Source organism: Telopea speciosissima, chromosome 7, assembly GCF_018873765.1.
Source record: "Telopea speciosissima isolate NSW1024214 ecotype Mountain lineage chromosome 7, Tspe_v1, whole genome shotgun sequence".
NCBI lineage: Eukaryota > Viridiplantae > Streptophyta > Magnoliopsida > Proteales > Proteaceae > Telopea > Telopea speciosissima.
The window spans coordinates 303,156-327,155 of NC_057922.1; the positions used below are offsets into that span (position 1 = coordinate 303,156).

A 24,000-nucleotide genomic window follows, 5' to 3' on the forward strand; every position below is an offset into this window, starting at 1 on the left:
ACCCCAAATGAAAGAAACTTATGACATTAACTACAAAGAAGTTACCGGACAAGAGAGAGAGAGAGAGACCAAATTCAGTATCCGTATCTCTGGCCCCATCTCTGAATCTCCCCACACCTTATTGTTATACGAATAATAAAAATAGGTCAAATGAGGCCCTCGATCATAATAAGGACTGTATAGGTCCAATAACTCTCCCTTATAGCAGCTAATGTACAGAAGTATAGAACAAGATAAGTACAGAAGTCATTCTTTACAGTCCGTACTGAAACAACCATTTGCACTAACAACTGAACAGTCCGAGAAATAAGCAAACACAGATAGATAGAAATTCTCTCTCTGAGACGAGTAGGAAACATCAGTGACAGTGAGAGCAAATCAAAAGACAAGGAGTCTAAATTCAAAAATGAGTGAAATAGAATAGGAAATAGAATTAAAAGGAAAGTCTCACTTCGATTGGCGATGTTTCTAGCAATGTCCTCGCTCGCTGGAGAGATTGACGAGATGGAAAGGAGAATCAGGGTGGTGGTTTTATGGAAGCTTACACTCTAAAGACCAGCGATGGCTATTGTTACTAACACAAGGGTTCCAAAAAAAATTTCTATTTCCTAACAAAGAGGAAAACCATTTGCATAAGAAAAAAGAACTTGTAGAGACTAATGAGTAAATGATGCTTCAGTTACTAGGTTGCGCACACATACATGAAAACAGTACTGGAAAACCTAACCCATATCGATTTTCCAAGCTCTTGTGGGATGTCCTACCGGCATCTGAATCAAACCATGGGTTTGGGTTTGGGTTTGAGTTTGAATTTGACTGAGGAGGTGCTATGCGGCCATCAACAAATTAATAATAAAGTTGGTTCAGAAGAATTCCTTGCTCGGGTGAACTCGTCTGCTTCATAAATAATTGGACTCTGATTCCTCCTGTGATCGTTGGTAGCTCTCCTCTCTGCTTCCAGAAAATGACCCAGGGGATGGTGGGTGGTTGTTCACACTACCATCAGAATAAATATCATCAGACCTCGAGCATAGAGAGAAGAACCAAGTTTTCGACCTGCAACCCTTCTAGCTTCTCAAGGCTTGTGCACTTATAAACCCGATAATGACATAAAAGTAGCGGTCCAGAATTCAGATTTCATATTACCAAAAATAATAATAATAATTCATCCCAAACAACAGTATCTTAAATCAAGTTTTAAAACTCGAATCGATCACAGAGATTTTCGATCCAAATCGGTTCAGGAATCGAGAATCTAACTATTTTATGATGAAAATTGAATCGATTTAGAAATCGAAAATTTGTGCCTTAGGAGGGTCTCATCCTCCTCTTGTGAGAGGCATTAGAAAACTGCATCGATCATGAAATCGTAGACGATAACGATTCGACTTAGTGCTTTCCATTGCCCTGTAAGGCCGATTAATGTTCCACTCCAATGGTTAGGGTGAAAAATCCCATTATCCTCAAAAAATCAAACTTAAAAATTAAATACATACAAAGTGAGAGAGAGCAACCCAAAGCATAACAATCCATAGCGTACGCATGTTAAGAAGACAAGAACTCCCTCTAAATATATTTATTTCCAAATTTTATTGAAACTTCAGAACATTAATTTAAATATTATATAGTCCGGATCATACATTCAATTAATTAAAAGCAATCGTAGGCAGGGCCACCAGGGCCACCAAACAGGAAGCTATATTGCCAGTAACCATCTTTATAGGAATTATCATCAGCCCAATAGCAACGAGAGGTAGCTTTTTGAATGTAGGCGTTATTGGGATCCTCTGGTGTGTAGGTTGAGTCAAGGTCAATCACTCTTCTGAAGAAACATGATTCATCATACCATCCATCTGCCCAAACACCGCTTCCCATCTGTGGACTGTGTTGTTCTGGGTTTGGACTGTACACCTGCCCTCCCCACTGAATATAGTCTGCTTCACTTGCTAAATGACTGAATATCTCTGGCGGCCAATAACCAACTGTCTGCTCATCATCATTTACTACCAAGTACCAAACTTTTGTTATGTTTTGCTGTACGTCGTGAAACAACATAACAAAAAAAAGTCACTGTGAGAAGATCATTTTCCTATTATAAAAAAAAAGGAGAATGTTCTCTATTCCGCAGTGCAGTATGTTTCTAGGCACATGAGCAGCCTGTTCAGGGGTAGGATGGTAATTATTGCTCACCCCTACGTGCTTGGGCACAGGCTGCACTGCGACACAGAGAACAACGCCCCCTATAAAAAAAAGAGAGGATCAATTTCTTATGAGACAAGTTTTTGTACATGATTGTGTATCATACACGGCTTTGTTAAGAAAACAATACCTAGAATGATGATTTATAGAAAAAAAACGAGAAATAGAGAAAACACATAATACACAATACTAAAGATTTACGTGATTCACCCCCAAGATGGGAAACTACGTCCACGATCGAGCTATAGAACAAATTTCACTGTCTTTTGAAAATATTACAAAACCTCTCATACAACCTTCTCAGATATAAGAACATTTATATAGAGAAGCCTTAACCTGGGGAAGTACAAAAATACCACTGGACTCAAAAATTGTCAAACCGGACAAGGTCAGACCAAAACATAACATATATCCCAAAATATAACATTTTGAAGATCTCGACGAGCCCAACACAATTCCTAGCCCTTAGCGGAGACGTACGTTATTTTTTTGGCAATCCGAGATTGTTTCGAGGCCGAAATGGCCCTCCAAAGATCCCAACGGCACATATAAATCAAAAATCAAGCTTCACCAATAATAGGCTTCTCATCCCAATCTAATGGTTGATTGATATTAAGTTTCATATTGTGTGAAATCCATTGGATTTTCATTAAGATTGAAAGGAATATATACAAAGAAAAGGAGTCAATCACTCGATACGAAAGGAAATAAATAATTCTCTCCTAACTATCCTAATCTGTATATATAATGAGGAACACAATATAAACATGTTGAATTGAATGGGATGATCCAGAATATATCGTTAACAATGTAGGACCGTGTATAAAATATTTTGTTGTTTCTTATTTAAACATTTCTTAAATAAGTGCCCCCTCCCTCTCCTAGATGAAATTTTGTTGCTACACCTGTGGTTGGCAGTCAAGGAAATGTGATCTTAAAGGGTATTTTAGAAAATACAAAAACTTAGGAGGGTATTTATAAACCCAAAGGGGAAGTGAATTAACCCATTTCCTTGGCTGCAAGTGTACCAGCAAAATTTTTTCCCCTCCCCAACCCCCAATAAAATAGAAAAAAAAAAAAAAAAAAGATTTTTTTTGGGGGGTACCTGGTACACTCCTAGTCTCACATCGTGTTGATCTTTATCTATCGTTGATGTTGGTAGGAATACAAAGTCAAGCGGTACATTCGGATTGAAATGTACAAAACCCGAGCAGAATGTATTGAAGCAACCTGTTGTTTGAAGATTGTCTTTCTGTTGATACATACATATATAAGATGAAATGCAGTCGTAAGAATATTGTTTGTTCTGGGGGTTAATTTTTATACCAATAAATAATGTAAGAAAAAGAAAACGTATAAAAACAAACCGTCCATGAGGTAAAAAGTCGAGTGTAGGTATCGCCATATAAAGGTGGGTTTACCTGTAAAAGTCAACAATTTAAAATTTGTGAGTACTATTAAAATAAAGGGAAAAAGAACGTTTACCTGATCACTTGATTGGAGTGGTTCTTATGCCTAGATACAAAAGTATGCGAAAGTATCACTCTACCTCACATGAAAACAAAAAATGACATTTGTGTTCATGTCTCTACATGCACATGTGGGATATTTCAGCCACGGACTTTTGAAATTCCTAAAGTGCTGATCACTTATTTTCCTGTCATAACAAAGATGATGCATCATCCAGTGGATCGAGTCATTTTCACTCCAAGGGTCTAGGATATTCAGTTATAGTCTTTGTGATCAACTGAATATCCTAGACCCTTGGAGTGAAAATGACTCGGTCCACTGGATGATGCATCATCTTTGTAGATGTTGCATTCTCATCTAAACCAAAAGACAATGGATTTAAGATTGATGTTGAAGTTTCATATATGGAATTACATAGGTGTCTTTGATTATGATTTTTTTTTAGTATTTAATTTATTGTTTAATTCCTTGTAATATCCTACGTAGTAGAATAGTATCTAGTCTGAAATTGAAATATTCATATCCAATTACCTTTCAAATGGATTCAGAAAGTTTCTAAAAATTAATATTTCAAATATAGATTTTTTCTAAGGGTATCAAATATGTTTTTTTTTTTTTTTAAATATAGATTGGACAATACATACAAGATCTGTACCAAAAAACTACAAAAACATGCGAATTGATTTTTTGTACGTTGCCAAACAAAGTCGTAGTAAGCAATTGCTGGGTTTAGAACCTGGGGAAGAACTTCTCCATCCTTAAGCTCGCCCTTTTAGGTTGGAGGAAATTTCATTGGCTTCACTCGATTTCTTTATTTTTTTTGGGAAAAAGATCTCTGTCCGGGAGTGCGGCTTATGCCAGCAGTCCCATGAGTCTATCTCTCTCTTCCCCAAGTGAAAAGACACCTCTGCACCCTTGTTTTAAGGAAGAGAGAGATAGACAAATGGGAGTGCTGGCATAGGCCACACTCCCGTACAAAAAACTATTTCCCTTTTTTTTTTTTTAAAGTTGTGTGCGTATTTCTACCAAAAAAAAAAAGGTTGTGTGTGTATGATTATTAATTAATAGAAAACAATGAATACAAGAATTTTTATCGTATGCGGTTCCCTAGTGCCTCTCACAAGAGGAGGGTGGATCTCACCTGGGCAGAGTGTTCGGTCAGGTGCCCCGGGTAGGTCCCATTCCCCTCTTGTGAGAGGCACTAGAGAACCGCACCGATCAGGGAACCGTAGATGATAACGATTCATCATCAATACACACATAGTCTTGTAGCCCATTACATACACAAACAATCTTATTAGCAAATCACATTATCTATCCCATATGAAGATAAAATAAATAGGCCAGTTAACATACCGTCCATCCAAACTGTATATAATTGCGCTCATTCGGAGGTCCACTTTCAATGGAAATCACAGCTGAACTAAATTCGTATGGTGATTGAACCGCTGGATTGTACACATTAATAGTGGCTCCAGACCCATGGTACACTCTTCCTGGAGTCTTTATAGTTTGAAACCCTGCAAACTAAGAGTTTTTTTTTGTTTTGGTGGGGGAGGGGGCAAAAACACATTTGTCACAAAAAACATAGACATTTATCTATCTATATATAGAATAGAAAGAGAACGCTTCCTAGCTGTGTGTGCCTAGACATAGGATTGCATTCTCAAGAATCTCCACCTTCTCATGGGGTGCAACGATCATTTTTGCTCAGCCCTATCTCTAGGAACAAGATTTACGCACCACACATGATAAGATAGCATTCTTTTAGTCACATATATATCACAATAAACATAACTGATAGTATTTGTTTAAGTTTACATATATATTTACCTCAAAACCATTTCCTTGATCCTTTCGATCATAAAATTCAGCATAATGTTTGGAGACATGTTTGGCACTCATTAGGTCTTTTTTTGTTACCCTTCGGATGGGTACTGTTCCTAGAGGACAACCTTCCTTCAGTCCAAATCTTGAAGATTTACCTGCTAAAGTTTTCATTTTCGACCAATAACCCTCTGGTATCTGAACATATATAAATTCCATGTAAAGATCAGACGTTTTTGGAATTTTTTAACCCCGGCTAATTAATTTCATTAATAAGAAAGAAAATATATATGAGATAGTAAACCTGGATTTTGTGATCTTTGAGTAAAGGATGATCAAATGCATGTTGCTTGTAAATATCCACACAATTGTAGACATCTCCATATTCACTCTGGAAAAGCATATATCAACTTAATCAAGAGAGTTATCACTTAACTATAAAATATAAAAATGTTCTTTTTGTCGAAAACTTTGTTTTTCGAAAACATGAGAGTTTGGCCAGTAAAAGTAAATCAAAACGGAGATATAATTAGCAAGGGCAAGAGGTTAGGCTGGGCATGCTTGGTGGTTGACCGACCACAACCCAGGGTCTTCGAGAGCAAGTGCAGCCCAGGCATGCAAGGATTTAAAAATCGGATCAGATCGGGCAAGGCCTATCATGCTCGGGCTGATTTTGTACGGAAATTAGTGTTTTTAAGCTGATTTCTATGGATTATGGACTGATTCAAATGTAGGGTCTAATCCAATCCAGATCGGAATCGACCAAGTGTTATTAATTGGTGAAGCCTGATCTCAGTCCAGAAAGTGCTGTGGTAATTCTTTGGCAGACCGTTTCGTATTTGAAACGCTCTAGAATGGCCTAAATTAAAAGAGCGACATGTAAAGCTCGTCGAGATCTTCAGTTTGATATGTATTTTGAATATGTTTGGTTCAAGTCCGAACCAAACCGGGTGGATCTCCTGGGTTTCTAAGGGTAATTTTGTACTTTCTCGGGTTAGGATTTTCCCATAAAATGTTCTTATCTCTTTGAGAGAGATGTGAGATTGAGGGTTTGTATTTTTACTTTAGAGAAGTAGTGAAAGCGTTCTATCGCTCGGCCATGGATGTAGCCACGTAAAATCTTGTCTTGTGTGATTGTCATCTCTCTCTTTGTATTTCTTCTACAAAATCGTCATTCTGGACATTACTTTTCTAACACCAAAACTGGTCTGATGCCAAGTTTTTAAACACTGATCCCAGGCCAAGCCTCAGTACCTCTCCGATATATTGACAAAGGAATAAAAAATAATACCAAAATGATTGAAGAAAAGAAATTAAAAAGTTGATACTTAAGATTAATATTATCTCTACTTTTGACTTGGGAGAGGATAAAAAAGAAAAACTATTACCTTGATTGTTTTGATAGCAGGCTTGTTTAGAATTCTAAGTTGTCTTTCAAATTCTAAATCTTCTTCTTCAGATATGTTTGTACTCCCTTCCACCTTATCACCATTCATGATTGTAAAAACTGCCAAAAATGTGACTGCTAGCATAGCCGTTCTAACAGCTCCAAAGGCCATCTCATCTAAACTTTTTTTCATTTTCCTTCCTTTGAGTTCATCCGATGTGATCACTTTATAGGGTCTGCTGCATTCGTCATGCATGATGTCATTATAAATTATCACAAAACATAATTTAATTTGGTTATTTGATAACTTTTTTTTTTATCAGTAAATCAAAATTATAGAGAAGAAAATGACAGAATATTCAAAGGAATTAGGGACATAGAAAAGCCCAAGAACCTAATAGGACAAGCTCTATTGGCAACAAAACATAAACAAACAGTGTTAGCCCAATAAAAGAGCATTCACTGCCCAATTATCAATAAGCCAAAAGTTTCGCTTATCTAACAACAATATAAGAAAGGAAAGGAAAATTAAATTGGTTTATGAGAGAAAAAGAAGATTTACATGAAAAGATATATCACAAAGATCCATACATTGCAGGAAGATCTATACATGGTAGGACTAAACATGTAAAGTGAGCTTTAAATGGAATTTTAAAGAGAGTATAGATGTCACGTCTAGAGTCTTGTACCATTGGAATTCGTGATCAGAATGTATAAATACGTTCTACACTCCCACCAGAATCATTGATGCAATATTTAAGCTAACTCATCTACACCACATGTGATGCAGTATTTAAACTAACAAACACGTTTTGTTTGGCCAATCAAGTATTCAAATCTTTGTGGCAGATATTTCAGGTATTTGAAAATATGTTCTTATAACACTATTGTAATTTACCAAGTGATAATGGAAATTTATCTACTCCATTTTCTGTCCGGTCCATGTCCCCAAGTCCCTCTAATAGGGGGAGGGTGTTTACTGGACTCTCAAATAAGCTCCCCATTCGTGAAGAAGTTCAACCCAAAAAAAAGAAGAAGAAGAAGAAAAAGAAGGTTTTAGAAATCAAAATATGCTGAATTAAAAACCCAGACTCAGAAGTTTTTAATGGACGAATTAATAGTGATTGAAAAACATCCCCTTTGAAACTTATTCTCATAATTTTGGATCATTACACCAAGAAAGAAAAAGAAAAACAGAAAAAAGAAGACAAATTAAAGGATACCTGGCTAGGTGAGCAATATCACCCCTTGTGGCTTCCTCAATTCGTCGGGCTCTCCTCAATGATAGCTTAGCACTTCATCAGTTCATGAAATATATTTCTAAGCATGCAGAGGTCAATATATGAGTTATCTGATCAGTAGCTCTATTTATAACTGTCATGATCACTCATGGGCCGAACTCCACGGGATATATATGGTAATTAAACAATTGGCCGGCAGACTTGGATCAAGATGATCGTCTTCAGCATGGTTCTAAATATCGGTATCGTATCGTCCATATCAGGCGATATGTATCGGTTTTGCTAGACACCGTTATCAGTATCATGTCGATATTGTATCGGTAGCACGGTACAGACAAGGGGTAAAATGGTTAGAAAATTCATTTTTAAGGAATTTCAAAGATAATTTTATCCGATACAATCGATCCATGCCGATATCATATCAATATCGTATCAGTTTTGCGTGTGGCCATTACCCGTTCCAATATCGTGCACTAAAACCATGCTCCGTGGAGACGAGCTAAATTCGACAATCTTTCTTTCCTATTATATGCGATCTCTTTCTATGAAAGAACAAAATTGATCACAATCTCTTTGATCGACTTCCCACTCCATTTCCCATGAAAACGGGTTTTACAAGAGAAATGATTGGGAGACACCACATGTTTTCGTCCAAAACTCCAAATTAAATGGATTCAGTAGTTGGTTTTATTTGGAAATAATTAATAGGGGGGATAAGGCTGACACGTACTTCATAATTCTCCATCCAATACTCTCGCCTTAGAAACCATGGCCAGTTGCTTTTTTTGAACAAATAGGATATACAATTCGAAATGCACAATTTAGGGAAGTAAATTTTTGTAAGAAAGGAAAGAGTATAATAGTTGTATCAGCGAAAGATTCACCGAAATTTTGCTGATACAAAGCTGGCAGCCAAGGAAATTAATGGGATCTTAAAGGTTATTCTAGAAAATACCAAAATCTATATATATATAGGAGGGTATTGATGAATGGCTCAGGATCCTCTGCTGCCGCCTGCCTGAGTGGCTGACGTGCAGCCTCACACAAGCAAGGGAAAAATGATTGCTATACCCCCACTGATCGAGCACTCTACCCGGGTGGGATCCACGCCTTGCCTATGTTAGGCTGCACGCCGGCCACACGGGTATGTGGCAACAGAGGATCCACATTGATTAATTTATAAACCCAAAAGGGAAGTGATACAGCAATATATTTTCCACATTGGAGGTGATTGAGACTACCATGTATAGCTAATACATCTAATAGAGTATTATATTAATGCTGGAAAAAATTAGACATGGATGACCATTGGATGAATTGATCAGATAGGATGACTAGGCAATATGATTAATAACAAATAAAGTTAGAATATTAATACAATCTTAATTATATTTTAAATATTTTTTAATTATCATAAATGTATTAATATTCTAACTTTATTTGTTATTAATCTTCTTATGATTAGAACGTACCTAGAATATTTAGAAGAACTGAGTCTGAACATAATGTTGATTCAGAGGGATCTAACTTTTACAGAATATATAAAAAGGGGGATATTTCTTATCAAATCGATTCGTTTGTCTATAAAATGGAATGGAAAATTTATTATGTATCAAACCATCAAATAAAATATTTTTCTAAACAATAAACTAAAAAATTAAATATAAAGGAATTCCAATTAAATTGAAATAAAATTTAATAATCAAATAAGATAATTGAAATTGCATTTTTTTTCTTTACTTTATCTTTGAATTTCGAATTCAATCTGTATATTAGTTAGAATATGAATACATTTAAGATTATTAAGAAATATTTAAAATATAATTAATATTCTAACTTTATTTGTTATTAATCTTCTTACGATTAGAACGTACCTAGAATATTTTTTCATCAATGCAATTTTAGACAAGGCTATATCGACTGAAAACTAAATTCAGACAAAGACATTTCGACTGAGAATCACATCTTATTCCCTCTGCAAAAGGCAATAGCAATCGCATAGTTATAGCAATAGCGGGTCGATCCTAAAGAAAGGATAAGATCAGTAATCAAAATTAATGTTAAGGATGCAATCCAGATCATAATGAGACACTCCTTCGGTTTCGGATCGAATTGAAAAATGGAAAGATTTGTACAAGTTATACGTTTCGCCACCACTTTGTGGAAAATAGTTAGGTATGTTATTAATCTTCTTACGATAAGAACGTACCTAGAATATTAATATGGAAAATGGAAAGATTTGTACAAGAATATTAATATTCTAGGTACATTATAACCGTAAGAAGATTAATAACAAATAAAGTTAGAATATTAATACATTTAAGATAATTAAGAAATATTTAAAATACAATTAATATATCGGGACTTTGCAATATTTGATTGATCACAATTCTGTATATTCCATTTACTATAAATGTTCCCAATGAATTCATTAGAAGAATGTTTCCAATAAAAATTGTTTGTTCTTGCATATCCCTACTAGTTTTCCTAATTAATCCCGCGGGTACGTATAATTATTCTAGGTACATTCTAATCGAAGATTAATAACAAATAAAGTTAGAATATTAATACATTTAAGATAATTAATAAATATTTAAAATATAATTAATATTGTATTAATCTTCTTACTATTAGAACGTACCTAGATAAAAATATTATAGGTACGTTCTAATCGTAAGGAAAATTAATAGAATATTAATACATTTAAGATAATTAAAATTAAAATTTTTATCCATGAAACTTACCTCATACATCACATCAAGGAGATTCAAACTTCTATAAAAAGAACTTAGGATTAATTACCTTATAGCGCACAAGTACAAGACTCTCTAAAGACTTGCCACATGGAAGAATGGGTACACTATTTGAACAACTCTTGCAGGAGACCAGCAATGAAAAACCAACCTCTTTACACTACTTAGGATTCAAAACATTCTCTCAAAAATACAAGAAAGAGAGAGAGAGATAACTCTTGTGCCGGCTGTGTTCTCTCTATAACTTTGGTTTTTTCCTTGTTAATAGAATTGAATTACCTTTCCCTCTAACAATCAATAAGTCAAAGGGTTATCACAAGATCGCATTGTTCTCAGATTGCCAGATATTAATTGAGAATATTTTTCATTCTGATTGATTACTAAATTTGTCGATGCTGCCTGCTGTCTAAGATATCAGACATCTTCAACAAGGCTTCCACAATTGTGAGTTTTTCTCTATTCTAAGAAAGTGTAATTTTGTGCCCATAATATTGCTAAATGGGCTGTTTGTTTTCCTAAGTTTGATTTGTGGGAGAATTCATATCATGAGTCTCTTGCGTCTGTTGTAACCAAAATTCCCCCCCAGTTGAGAAACTACAAACCGTCTCCCTTTCCGTAGGGTTTCTGCGTAAAAAATAAGTCAAATAGTGAGAGGTGGTGATATAACATTTAAGTCTCCAAAAAAAATATTCATATATTTTAGTCATTCCACTTAAAAATATCGCATAACGAATGTAAAAGTTCTTTTAATATTTAAAATATAATTATTAATAAATAATAATACTTATTTATAAAACATGCCTCTGATCTAAAAAATTATGTCGAAACACAATCAGATTTCCCTCTCACGACATTCATTGTATTCAGGAAGTGAATATTTATTTAGCACATCTCTTCAATTCAGACATTATAAATTTAGTGCACTAATACATGGTCAAGGGTATCAACTATTAATACACCAAAATGTCAACCGCTGCTGGAGGAAAGATGTCAATTGATCAGTTCGTTATGGTTTTGGAAAAGTTATGTTGGTTTTCATTTGTTATTGGGCTAATAAAAACCAAACTATTAAGAAATTTTTTGTTTCAATCGGTTATGATTTTGGTCCAATTTGGTCATTCTTTTATCGTAATCGGATTATTATTGTTCGTTCCTGCCGTTTTTAAGTTTAATATATTTCCTATAAAAAAAGATTTAATATTTTCAAGGGAGAATGTTCTCTGTGCTGAGGGGCGCAAGATACATGGGGTGGGCGCAATGACCACCCTGCCCCCCCTGAGTGGCAAGCCCATGTGTCTGGGCGTAGCCTGCATTGCGGCACAGAGAACATGAGCCCTATTTTCAAATCTAAACGTTTAAAATTCATATTTTTTGTATTTGGACCTTTTTTTTTTAATATTTAAACTTTTTTTACCGTCCCATTTAAAATCTGAGTTGTTAAAAAAAAAAAAAATCTAATCGAATACTTTTTTTGGAAAATTACATATTCCTCCCTTGTACTATGGCCTAATTATATTTTCCTTTCCTGCATTTTTCTCAATTACATTCTAATCTCTCTAATTTATAAAAATTTACTATTACAGCCTTGTCAGTAGTGTCCGTCTGTTAAGTGGTGACATGGCTTAATATTATTTTGTCATAATCCCTAAACTAACCCTTGATCCTTGTGAGATGACTCTTTTACCATTCTTCTTCAACACCTTTCCTGCAAATTTTGACTAGGACATGGTGGAACAATAAAGGTTTAACAAGGACCCAAACGAGCACATCCCGTTCTCCTTCATCCAAAAGAACCCAAGGTAGTGTCGAATTGTCTTCCGCAACGACCAATTCCTTCAACGAGTTCTCAATCGTGGAAATCTTATTCTAGATAGTAACGATGAATTGGCTATGCCTGGTTCTCCCATCCTCGGGCGAGCTAGAGCTCTCAACATAGCTCGAGCTGACGGTCGTTCATGATCCTCCAATTGCGGCGACAAACTCAGCAAATCAACAACGTTTCAGAAACCCTAATCTTAGGAAAGAAACCAAGGAATGTGAAAGCCACCTGCCATTTGGCAGTGCCAAGGACTGTATGTAGGTCCCTGCGAAGCTCATCGAAATCGTAGATGCTCAATGCGTCCTTGCTTTCGTGTATCCAAGGTCTATACACCGATTCCATCATTCAATAAATAGGGAAAATCATTTGGGAACGGGAGAACGTTTGAATTAGAATATTAGAGAAAGACCCTTAAATGAAAAAGAGAAATAATCAATAACACTAGATAATTTAACAAAATCCCAATTGTGAAGTACTTGTCGGCAGATTCCTGAACTTCCTCAGCCACAGAGAAGAATGGATCCTTCTTCCACTGATTGAATTTGACGCCATCCGAGATCCTCGATTTTCCCAATCTTTTAAATCCATTTTAGATTTCCACAAAAGCTCGCAGAGAGAAAATTTTCCAGTTTTCATTCTCACAGCCGAACCAATAGGCTCCGACATGGAAGATGTGATTGATAATGCACAATCCAACAACGCCACTTACCAGATACATATGCCAAAGATCCCCATAGTTGAATGCTCTTGATCCCCCTCTTCCCTGAAACTATATTAAAATTAAAAGTTAACGGTTCATGCTTGAGAGGTTTGGATCTCCCTTAACTATAAACACTCAGAACAGAGGCGGCGGCGGCGGCAGTGGTGGCAGAGGAGGGAGGAAAGATATGGGTGTTTTAGGTTGATTGTAATTCTATTCTGGTGTTTTAGAACAAAGGTAAAATGGTCTTTTCAAAATAATAATTAACGATAGGTTAACATCGTCTGCAAGAAAGGCTCTGGTTGTAATTGGGGAAAATTTAAGGGAAAAAATATAATTAGGCCATAATATAGGGGTGGGGTGTAATTTTTCTTTTTTTTTTTTTTTTTAATTCCCATTTTAATAACTATGATCCCTCTCTTAAAAACTCTGTTTACAGCACTGCCTCTCATATTATCTAAATTTTTTTTTGAGCTTTTTTGTTTTGAAAAATCCAATCTCCTCTCGTCCTTAAAACCCCCTACTTCCTAAATATTATTTAAACATTTTATTTCTACAAATGCTTCCTTAAATTTCCCCTTCTAACCTTTTTTCTAATCAGCTACCATACAATCTACGTCATCTCCCTTCTATTGAAACCTCAATCTAGATCCTCTACGTGACTGCCCCAACGGCCTGTGCTGTGCAGACACAAGGCGGTGCGTAATGACCACTTTACTCTTGTCCGAGTGGGGGTAAAGTGGTCATTGCGCACTGTCTTGTGTCTACACAACACATGCTATTGGGGCAGCTGCACCGTAGAAGATCTGGATCCTAAAAACCTTCACAATCACATCCCATCTTATTAAGGGAAATTTTCACCTATCATAAAAAAAAAGGGGAAATTTTCATAGATTGCCATCTATTAGGACTTAGGAGCCAGTAGGGGTGTCAAACGACTCAAACGTAAGGGTGTTAAACCATTCGGTTTTAGCTGCTTGAGGGTAGAAACCGTAACTAAACGGTCTCACAATCAAAACCTGGACTATTTGGTAAATGATTTTTAAACGATTTTGGTTAAATGGTTCTATACGGTTTTACCCAATTTTGGTTAGATAGTTCTATACACATTTTCTACTTTATTTATTAATACTAGTTATTAGTTAATAGTTATTACTTACTAAGTTATTAGTTTTAAAAAAAAAGAAAAGAAATCATTAATGAAGAAACATGACTGCTTAGTAGTTGCTACTTGCTAGGTTTTGACTTTTTGTTTATTTAAAAAAAAAAAATTTGTTAAAATTTTTAACTGCTAGACGGTTTGATTATAAACGGTTTTAATTGGATTACACGGCTTGAAACTGTTGGATTAATCGGTCTAAATCGAACCAAATCGATTAAATAAACGATGTCATTTCTAAAACCATAATCGGACCATTTAACTAAACGGTCTGTCGATTTCGGTTTAAACAGTTTGGTTCAGTTTCGGTTTAGTTTTGACACCCTTAATCAAACGGTCAATTCGGCTAGGGTTTTTTGTCGGGCTGAATTGATTTTTGTCTCGTAATGGTGAGACTGAAACCAAACCGTTAAGAAACTTCGATTTTTTTGTTCGGTGCAGTATTGCTTTATTTTAGGGTAATACTAGTTTAGATCGGCTTGTTTTCAGGTTTGAGCCGCAATTCATAATTTGTAGTAAGGAAAGATTTGATAAAAACAGTTCAATTCACCTTCCCAAATCAAAACAAGTATACAGTAAAAAATAAGAAACTTGATTCGATATGTTCATGTTGTAATTCGAACAAAGAAGAATATATTATATGAGGAAGAATAGAAGATAATTAATATTAAAATCAATGAATAAATAGAGTTTGTAACGAGATCATTGTTAGAAATCATATAATTATTTTTCATTAATTTTAAGGGAAAGATAATTAAAATTGAAATCAATGAATAGTCACTGAGAAGATAATTAATATTGAAATCACAAAATGAACCCTACTATCAAATCATTTATTTGATAACCAACTAATTTTGTATAGTAAACAAAGAGATCATTGAAAGAAGCATGGTTATAAATCAATTTATCATTTTTTTCATAACCTCATATTCATTGATTTGTAACAATTCGCTTTACAACCAGAAAATTGCTCACTAATATTGAATTCATTAGATATAATCAATTCACTTATTCATAACCTTATAATCAATAATTTTTTCTTATTGGTTCCATTCGGTTCGATTTTTAGTCTGTTATCGATCAGTCTGATAAGATCTGGTTTTCAACTGGTCCCGCAATACACAATCCAATAATGATCCTTATTAACCAATCCAATAAGAATCGATTCGATTTGGTTCAGGTTTTTTTCGATCGGTCTTAACCATTCGGGTTAAGTTTTAACACCCTTAAGAGCCAACCTTACCTACGCTTTGAGGAGAGCCAACCATGACCACTTGGCTGAAGCATCCTCTCCGTTGCAGCAAGGTCCACCCCCTACTTTTATCGAAAAAACCAAAAGGGCGACCCTCTACCATTTGTTTTGTAATCCGGTCCCTCCAGACTTTTCTTCCTTTGTATGGTGATCTTGGCGGAACTCTTTGTTCCGCCGGTAATAAAAGCTGTTTACTAAAAAGAAAACCTAAATGGAATGAGATTGCCTCTCATCAATATAAGATTGGTAAATCCTCACCGCCTCTCATTCTCTCTCTATCCTCCCGCTTACTTCAGTCGTTCTATATGGGTCCAACGGCGGTGAGTATTTTTCTTCAGTCCTGTCCATTCTACATGTAGGAACGTTCAATTGGTGCATTTCAACTGTAAAAATAAAGATAAATAGATTGGCCTATCGGTTTGTGGTTTTATCTCCCCCTGCTCTCTCTCCCTCTCTTTCGCTTTAGTTCTGTGATGCTCCGGTGGACGACGGACATGAAAATGCTCGAATGAACTGGAAGGATTTCTGTCCATGGGAATTGAGAAGCGGAGTTCGGATTTAATTTCTTGGACTGATCGGAGGAGGAAATTCCTACAGATGGAAGCTCTGTTACATATTTTAGTTTTTCGCTACGGTGGAAGTAGTGATTGGATAGGGAAGGTAGGGAAATCAAGGGTATATCCAAAGCGGGAGCGAGAGTGAAAGATGGAATGGCGGAGAGGGAGAGGTAGAAGCAAATGAGTCTGCGGAAGCGGCGAACTGTAGTGAGCATAGTTTAAGAAGTGGAATCGACCGAGTCACGCGAATAGACATAGATCATTATGAGACTCTGAAAGTGAAGAAGACAGTGGAATCGATGAGACTTGCTTCTTTGCAGACAAGGAGGGGTTGCTTGGGGATTTCTGTTATGGATGGATGAAGGAGGTGACGTCGCCCTCGCTTATTGCGCATATCGGCAAATGAGTAAATCTCTCTCTTCTCTCTGTCTGCGTGCGTGTGTGTGTGTCACATCTGCTTGCCTCTTACCGAACCCTCTCTTACTGTTCCTTTGCAATCCGAGCGGTTTCTATAATGCAATAGATTTGGAAAATAGGGATAGAAAGTGAAATTCAAGCAAACAAATACATCTGGTTTAAACGTAGTCAGAGTAACGTATTCGACATCAACCAGTAATTTGCGGAAAACAAAACCATCGACTTAGGGATGATTTAACGATCAAGAAACGGAAGCCCTAATTGCTCTGGAGAAGCGATATAGAGTCCCAGAGTTCGTTTCAGTCGAACGTGTTTGGATCTCTACGATTGGATCAATTATTAATACGACCAGGAAAAGTAATTTGTTTTACATTCTTAAGCAGTGACAAACAATAAATATCTTAGAACAAAATGACTGGCAAAGGCTTCTTTCAATGGTCTTAAACTTTTGATCCATTTGCACAGAATAGATTTTACTTGCGCTGGCTGCTGATCATGGGGACAATGGCCTGGAATATGAACAATAACAGGATTAGAGGAATCACTAAGTTGAAGTTGATGACACTTTCCCGAACCAGCAGCACAACTGTATCTTGATTCTTGACTTAAAAAATGTTTGTTGGGGGAAGCTTCATATACACTACCTGCAAAAGTAGGAAATGTGCTAGCCTATCCAGCAATATACTTGCAAGCTGGAGTCATGGTTTGAGGTATCAGATCGGATCGACGATCCAGCCGATACCGAGATCAAAAACCATGGCTGGAGTGGATAAAGTCTGCCAATATAGAGATTGCACTCTAATTTTAGCAATGACCGAAAAGGAGGGGTGGATGGGGGAAGTCAGACTGGTTTTTGACCTTACCTAATGGGAACGCACAAACTTTTTAATATAAATTCTAATTGCATCTGTAAATTATACACAAGCCTGTCCCTGCACCTTTTTCCCCACTCTCACAGCCCTCTTTCTTCTACTGATATCAAGTACTTTTTGCAGCACAATGCAGCATCCTTAGGAGGGTTCTTGATCCATCCAAGGCCTCTAGGTATAATTTCTTGGTTATAACTGTTTAGATTTTCAATGTGGTAAACCCCATAGCTTTATAAGTTTAGCTTTACTTGTTCCTTTAACCATGTTAAAATGAAGGCTTCCTTTGGTTTTCAGTCACTATTTTTTTTTTTTTTTTTCTCTTTTGGGGTTGGGGATAGAATTTTCAACAAGACACCACACATCATAAATATGTACGAAAGGCTAGTGCGTCGGAAGTTAAAGAAGCCTTAAGAAAGATGAAAGCAGGCAAGACACCATGCCCATATGAGATTCCAATAGAAACGTGGAAAACCTTTGGAGGTTGTGGGGTATATTGGTTAAACGACATGTTTAACAAGATTATGAGCACAAGGAAGATGCCAGATGAATGAAGGAGAAGCATTGTAGTCCCGATCTACAAAAATAAAGGTGAAATAAAAAAAATGCAATAACTATAAAAGCATAAAGCTAATGAGTCACACTATGGAACTTTGGGAGAAGGTTATTGAAGCCCGTTTGAGAAGAGAGACTCATATCTGGATGAACCAATTTGGCTTTACGTCAGGTAAATTCACGACAAAAGCTATCTACTTATTGAGGAGGCTCATGGAAAGATATAGAGATAGCAAGAAGGATCTCCATATGGTCTTTATTGACCTGGAAAAAGCCTATGACTGAGTCCCAAGAGATTTAATCTGGCATGTTCTAGTGAAGAGGGATGTCGAGTAAATTTGTGGATGTAATTAAAGAAATGAGGGCGTGGTGACTAGTGTGAGATATGTGGAAGGTCAAAGCAAGGAATTCCCAATTATGATTGGGTTACATAAGGGATCAACATTAAGCCCTTATCTATCTGTGCTTGTCATGGACAACCTAACCAAGAACATTCAAGACGAGGTCCCATAGTGTATGCTCTTCGCCAATGATATCGTTTTGGTGGACAAGTCAAAAGTAGGTATGAACGTTAAATTAAAGCTATGGAGATCAACATTGGAAACAAGAGGCTTTAAGATTAATAGAACGAGGATGGAGTATATGATGTGTAAATTTAGTCAAACTATGATGGATTACCGCAAAGTGACTATTTTAGATATCGGGGGTCAATCATAAATAAAGAAGGTGACATTGTGGATGTTTCATAGAGAATTAAAGTGGGATGGATGAAGTGGGGAGGTGCGTCCGGAGTGTTGTGTGACTGACGTATTTCTTTAAAGCTTAAAAGAAAGTTTTATGGGACTTTGGTACGACCGACTATGATGTATATAGTGCAGAATGTTGGGCAATTAAGAAGTGTCAATTGAGAAGCTATGTGTTGCAGGGGGCCAGAGATGAGGATGTTAAGATGAATGTAAAGAAAAATATGGAAGGATAAAGTAAGGAATGAACGTATTAGAGGTGATTTAGGAGTTGCCCCGATCAATGACAAGCTTCGAGAGAGTCGTTTGAGATGGTATGGTCATGTTCAACGGAGGCCTAGGGACGCCCCAGTAAGGAGTGATATGATTTTGATTGAAGGAGCTAAAAGAGCTAGGGGCAGGCCTAAAATGGCCATAAAAGAAGTTGTGAGGAAGGACATGCATAGAATAGGTCTTGTATCAAGTATGACCTCGGATAGAGCCTACTGGAGGGCAAGGATCCATGTAGCAGACCCCATTTAGTTGAGACTCTCTGGACTTGCTGGGCTGTGTCTCTTTCCTCTTACTTTCATCTTTCATTTGTCATTTCTTATTTCATTTCCCATCCCTCTTTTCCCATCTCTTCATTCCCCTTTTTTTGTTTAGACCTCAGTTTTCCTTTCTTTGTTTTGTTTGGATCCATGTAGCCGACCCCATTAAGTTGGGACAAGGTTGAGGTTGAGTTTGTTGTTGTTGTTGGTGTTGTTGGGGGTGGGGATAGAATTTAGTCACTACTTTGATAAATAATCAATTTATCTATGGTCAGTTAGGCTTAAGATAATTACTATGTTTTATGTGTGTTCCGATTTTTCTTTTTCTTCCAGAGTCCTAAGTAAATATGTAACCTCTTTATTTTCTATTTTATTTTTCTTCTATATGAGTACCTATATCAACATGTATATACTTAACCTTTGGTACATTCAGTCCAAAAGTGCTGAATTTATTTGGCATTTCACTTCCCCCCAAGTGTTGTTAAGTCCTCTAACATAAATTAATATTCACATAAGGTCATGCATTTTACCCCTTAAAAATTAAATGCAGCTTATGCATAAATTAGCATATGTTGTCATATGACTACAAATAGACATATTAAACAACTTAATATTTCCTAATCTAAAAATCCCTAGATCCAAGGCAATCTAGCTGGACGTTGCCTTATTCTGCCTATCAAAGAGGAGAAACCATTCATTGAACTCCTCATCTAGAAGCACCCTCATAAAACCAACATCAAATAACTCCACCATAGTTGTCACAGCGTCTAGGCGATCCAAGGCGTTGGCGGGGTCCTGGAAGCAAGGTGAAACCAATAAGGCGTTGTGCCTGGACAACTTTGATTACTCTGCCTCTAACTTTGCCTATCTTTTCATTCACTCCTGTAACAACATGGATTTTACATTATATGTTAGTGCTAATTTGAGATTTTGAGTTATTCAGTTAATCTCCTGTTTAACTTAAGGATAGCTGATAGTAGAATCTGTGACATAAGGAAAACAAGCTCAAAAAACCCAAATGAGTAATTATGGAAGAAATCATTGATAATGCTTAGAAGCCTAAGTGCCAACACCAACAACAATAAACATGAATCTCTGCTTGACACCACACAAACTGGAGAGAGTGTTGGGGCAGAGAACTAGAAGAAAACAGAGAATGATTCACATGGCCATGTTCAATACAAACCACATGTAAAAAGGATTCAGATCTCCTAATCAACACTAAATTGGAACTGGCACTCTCTATACCAAACACAGACTGAAGCTCTACTGGATGCAGATCTAAAGTCTCCTTTTATCATTTGGAATAAATTAACTAGAACTGGCAGTCTCCACACCAAACACAGACTGAAGCTCCAGATTGAAAATCTCATTTTATCTTTGCAAGAATAGAGCTAATGCCTTTAGTCCCACCAAAGTGAGGAGGAAAGTCTTGTAGTCCTCTGAAATATCCTTGACTGTGGCATCGTCAAGTGTTACATGTTTCTCTTACCATACAGCTCCTTGATGTCCTTCAAATCCTTCTTTGCACGTGTAACAATTGCACACGTGTGATCGTCTTCATCTATCCCTGCCTTGTTAATTGCATTGTGCAACACCTGAAACACACAAACGAGATGGCAATGGGAACTTCAAACTAGAAATGGAACATTTAATATAATACATATCTGAAATTTTGTTGTTCTTTGTTTAATGAATTATCACCTTTTCAAAATACTTATAGAGGATCTGATATCCTCCTCCGTGCTGCAACCCACAATAGATTATGTCAATTTCAATAGGAAGAAAAAGTCTAAGAATAGTAAATAATCAAGTAAATTTCTGTCTTACCTTTAATTGTCATAAGGTATTAACCTTTTCCAACACCAGTGTTTTTTCCACACGTTCTCAACGAACTGATCTTCTGGTATTTTCTGTGTGTTCGGAATGAAGTAGTATATGAACAAGCCCATCAACATGATGACTCCCCCAAAGAAGAAGAAGATCCATCCTTGCATACGGCACATGATATATAGTGATAACTGGGTTATCACTCCAGTCATCAACATATATGAAGAGCCACTAATAATGAATCCCATAGGCTTGGTTTTTTGAGGGAAATCCTCACTTAACCAGCCATAGGGTCCCGAGGATAATGAGAAACCCATTACTAACAATAAAAATAATATTGCAGTGAGTAGGGCTTCCCTAGAGTCAAGATGTTGCCTAAGCTTTAAATCATATAATACAAACCCAGTAGCAACCTAAATTTTGTAAAGAAAATTCAGTATTTGCAGTAAATCAATTGTATATTAGCTACTGATTGGGTAGGAGGGGGGGAGGGAAAAAGAGAAATTGTGTGCTATGGAACATATAATTTTTCTTCCAAAGTAAAATCTAAGGTGCATTTTGAACCACTTAGCATAGTTTAACAACAGCACATATGACAAATATAAAGCTTGGAAACCACCTTGTGATCTCTTAGACCAAAATAGCCTTCAGTTTACTTAGTCCAATTTTATTTTTATGAATGAAAGGACCAAAACATCCCTTTGTTTTACTTTATAACTGAATTCTTATTAAAAGGACATTCTGGCAATTGCAACTAAACAGTAAAAATGGAAGGGCAATGTTAAAAAATAGAAATTGAAATATGATCACCCTAATGTACAGTTAATTTTCCACCAGGTAAGATCCCTTGGATTCGATCATTGCATTGGCTTGACCAATATGGGCCCTCAAACAAGATTACAACATTGGAAGGTGCAAGGCATAAATCCTGCCTAATTTAAACCTTTCATAACATACTCATGAGTTTCAAATTTTACAGTAACAAGAGAAAGGAATCAAACTACGATGAACTTAAAAGTCTAATACTATATGTTATTTTAAAAGAATAATGTTGCCAATGATTTTATCATGGTGAACTAACAAATATTGTAACTCTAACTCAGTTGGTGCTGTTGAATATAGTAATTACATTTTAGTGGTTCCAAGAGGCTTGGGGTAAACTTGCCATTTAAGGTATTAGGGATAACATGAGAGGGGTCAGCTGGTGTTACTACCCAGTGATTCAAATAGGCTTAGGGTAAACTTGCCTTTTAATGTGTTAGGAATAACATGAGACGGGTCAGCTGGATGCTACTGCCAAACCCTTTTTTCTTGCTATATCTTCTATACTCATTGGGCTTTGCTAACCTCACAGAAATGATCTCACAGGTTGCTTACTGTTATGAACATGTCAGATTTGATCCTGGGCATTGGGCTAACTTCCCTATACGAACACTTGGCAAGGGAAACTGGGCATTGGGAATCCCATAACGTCGGTGGATGAGAATAAAAATTATTTTTCCCGATGTGATTGGTCTGAGTTTACATTTCCGCTCATAGAATCTATGAGGTTAGCATTTTTCGTATTTGTTTTCTTCTTTCTTTCTCTAAAACTCTAACAAGGTACACAGAGGCTCTTACACTCCCTCTTCTCTTTCCTCTCCTCTGTTAGATATTTAGGGATGTGATGAAATGATCCCTTTGTTTCTGCCTTTCTGGTGTGTCAATATGTGAAGTGCACTAACCACAATGGTTGTTGGCCTAGGTCGAGTTCATATGCGAAAAGAAAGTATAGTGCATGGCAATGATTGATTTATGTGTTTTCTTCTCAGAAAACAGGTAAGTTGCAATACCAGTTCTATTATTTTCTAATGCAGTTGATAATGACTTGTGGCCAGAGAATTCTTCTAAGATTTAGTGTGAATGTACACATTTGTTTTCTGCTTCATGCTCCATGATAAGGTTGTCAGATGCCATCACATTTTCTTCATGAGGCTGATCTAATTTATTCTAAGATTGGTTGTTCTTTGCCAATTGATTCTTCATTTATATGTGGTTAATTTTTGATGAGCTCTTAGTCTTTTCCTAAAAATCCATGTGATAAACAACTCATGTTGACTTACCTGATTAAATACAAATTATGCTGTGTGATCTGATTGCATATTTGTATCTAGTAGTCCGGTTGTTTCTGGCTGCTGTACAGCCGGGGTTGCATATGGTCAAATATGTAGTACAACACTCAATTGATTAAATTGTGATTGTGGGTGTGTTAGCCTGTCTTTACAGTAGTAATGGAAAGTTCAAAGTGGTGCTACAGTGTCATTTTCAGTCTCGGTTTGATGATATGGGTATTCAGATTACAACTTAAAGTTAAATGGTACCAGAAAGCTAAAATGTGTTGGTAATGATGTCCTGTAAAGGATGGTAAGAGACTATGATTGGCTTAAGGACAACTATTTGCTCATGGCTCATGATCTGGCTATGGAATAGGATGAGAACATCTGTGAGTGCCACTATCATAGGGATCAAAATCAACAGTGAAAAGTGTACAAACAAGTTCTAAAGCTGTAGTTCTGATCTGGCGTGAAGGAGGGGGTGTGTGGCAGTAGGGAGCCACAAACATGCAGGAAAGACCTTTTTCTTTTGGGGGTGTCATATGGCTGAGATGTTAGGGTCATGTGTGTTAGTCTAGGTATCTATGAGTTTTGTGGGTCGT

At 36.4% G+C, this 24,000-nt stretch overlaps 1 protein-coding gene across 1 annotated transcript; it reads right to left on the reverse strand.

Annotated features, from left to right (window-relative positions):
• Positions 1 to 1,650: 1,650 nt before the first annotated feature.
• Positions 1,651 to 7,064, reverse strand: LOC122667254. Its single transcript, XM_043863502.1, has 7 exons — positions 6,885 to 7,064; positions 5,801 to 5,887; positions 5,503 to 5,694; positions 5,026 to 5,196; positions 3,567 to 3,620; positions 3,305 to 3,451; positions 1,651 to 2,034 (listed from the first exon to the last, which is right to left on the reverse strand). The coding sequence occupies exons 1-7, from the start codon at positions 7,053 to 7,055 to the stop codon at positions 1,651 to 1,653; spliced, it is 1,206 nt and encodes a 401-aa protein (XP_043719437.1). The 5' UTR covers positions 7,056 to 7,064.
• Positions 7,065 to 24,000: the final 16,936 nt, after the last annotated feature.

Excerpts from the sequence above, each read along its gene's own strand:
- LOC122667254 (XM_043863502.1), bottom strand. The coding sequence starts at position 7,055 with ATGGCCTTTGGAGCTGTTAGAACGGCTATGCTAGCAGTCACATTTTTG. Across the intron at positions 3,621-5,025 it reads ATATACAGTTTGGATGGACG|GTAAACCCACCTTTATATGG; the intron begins GTATGTTAACTG and ends TGACTTTTACAG. Across the intron at positions 2,035-3,304 it reads TGAGACTAGGAGTGTACCAG|CAAAACATAACAAAAGTTTG; the intron begins GTACCCCCCAAA and ends CACGACGTACAG.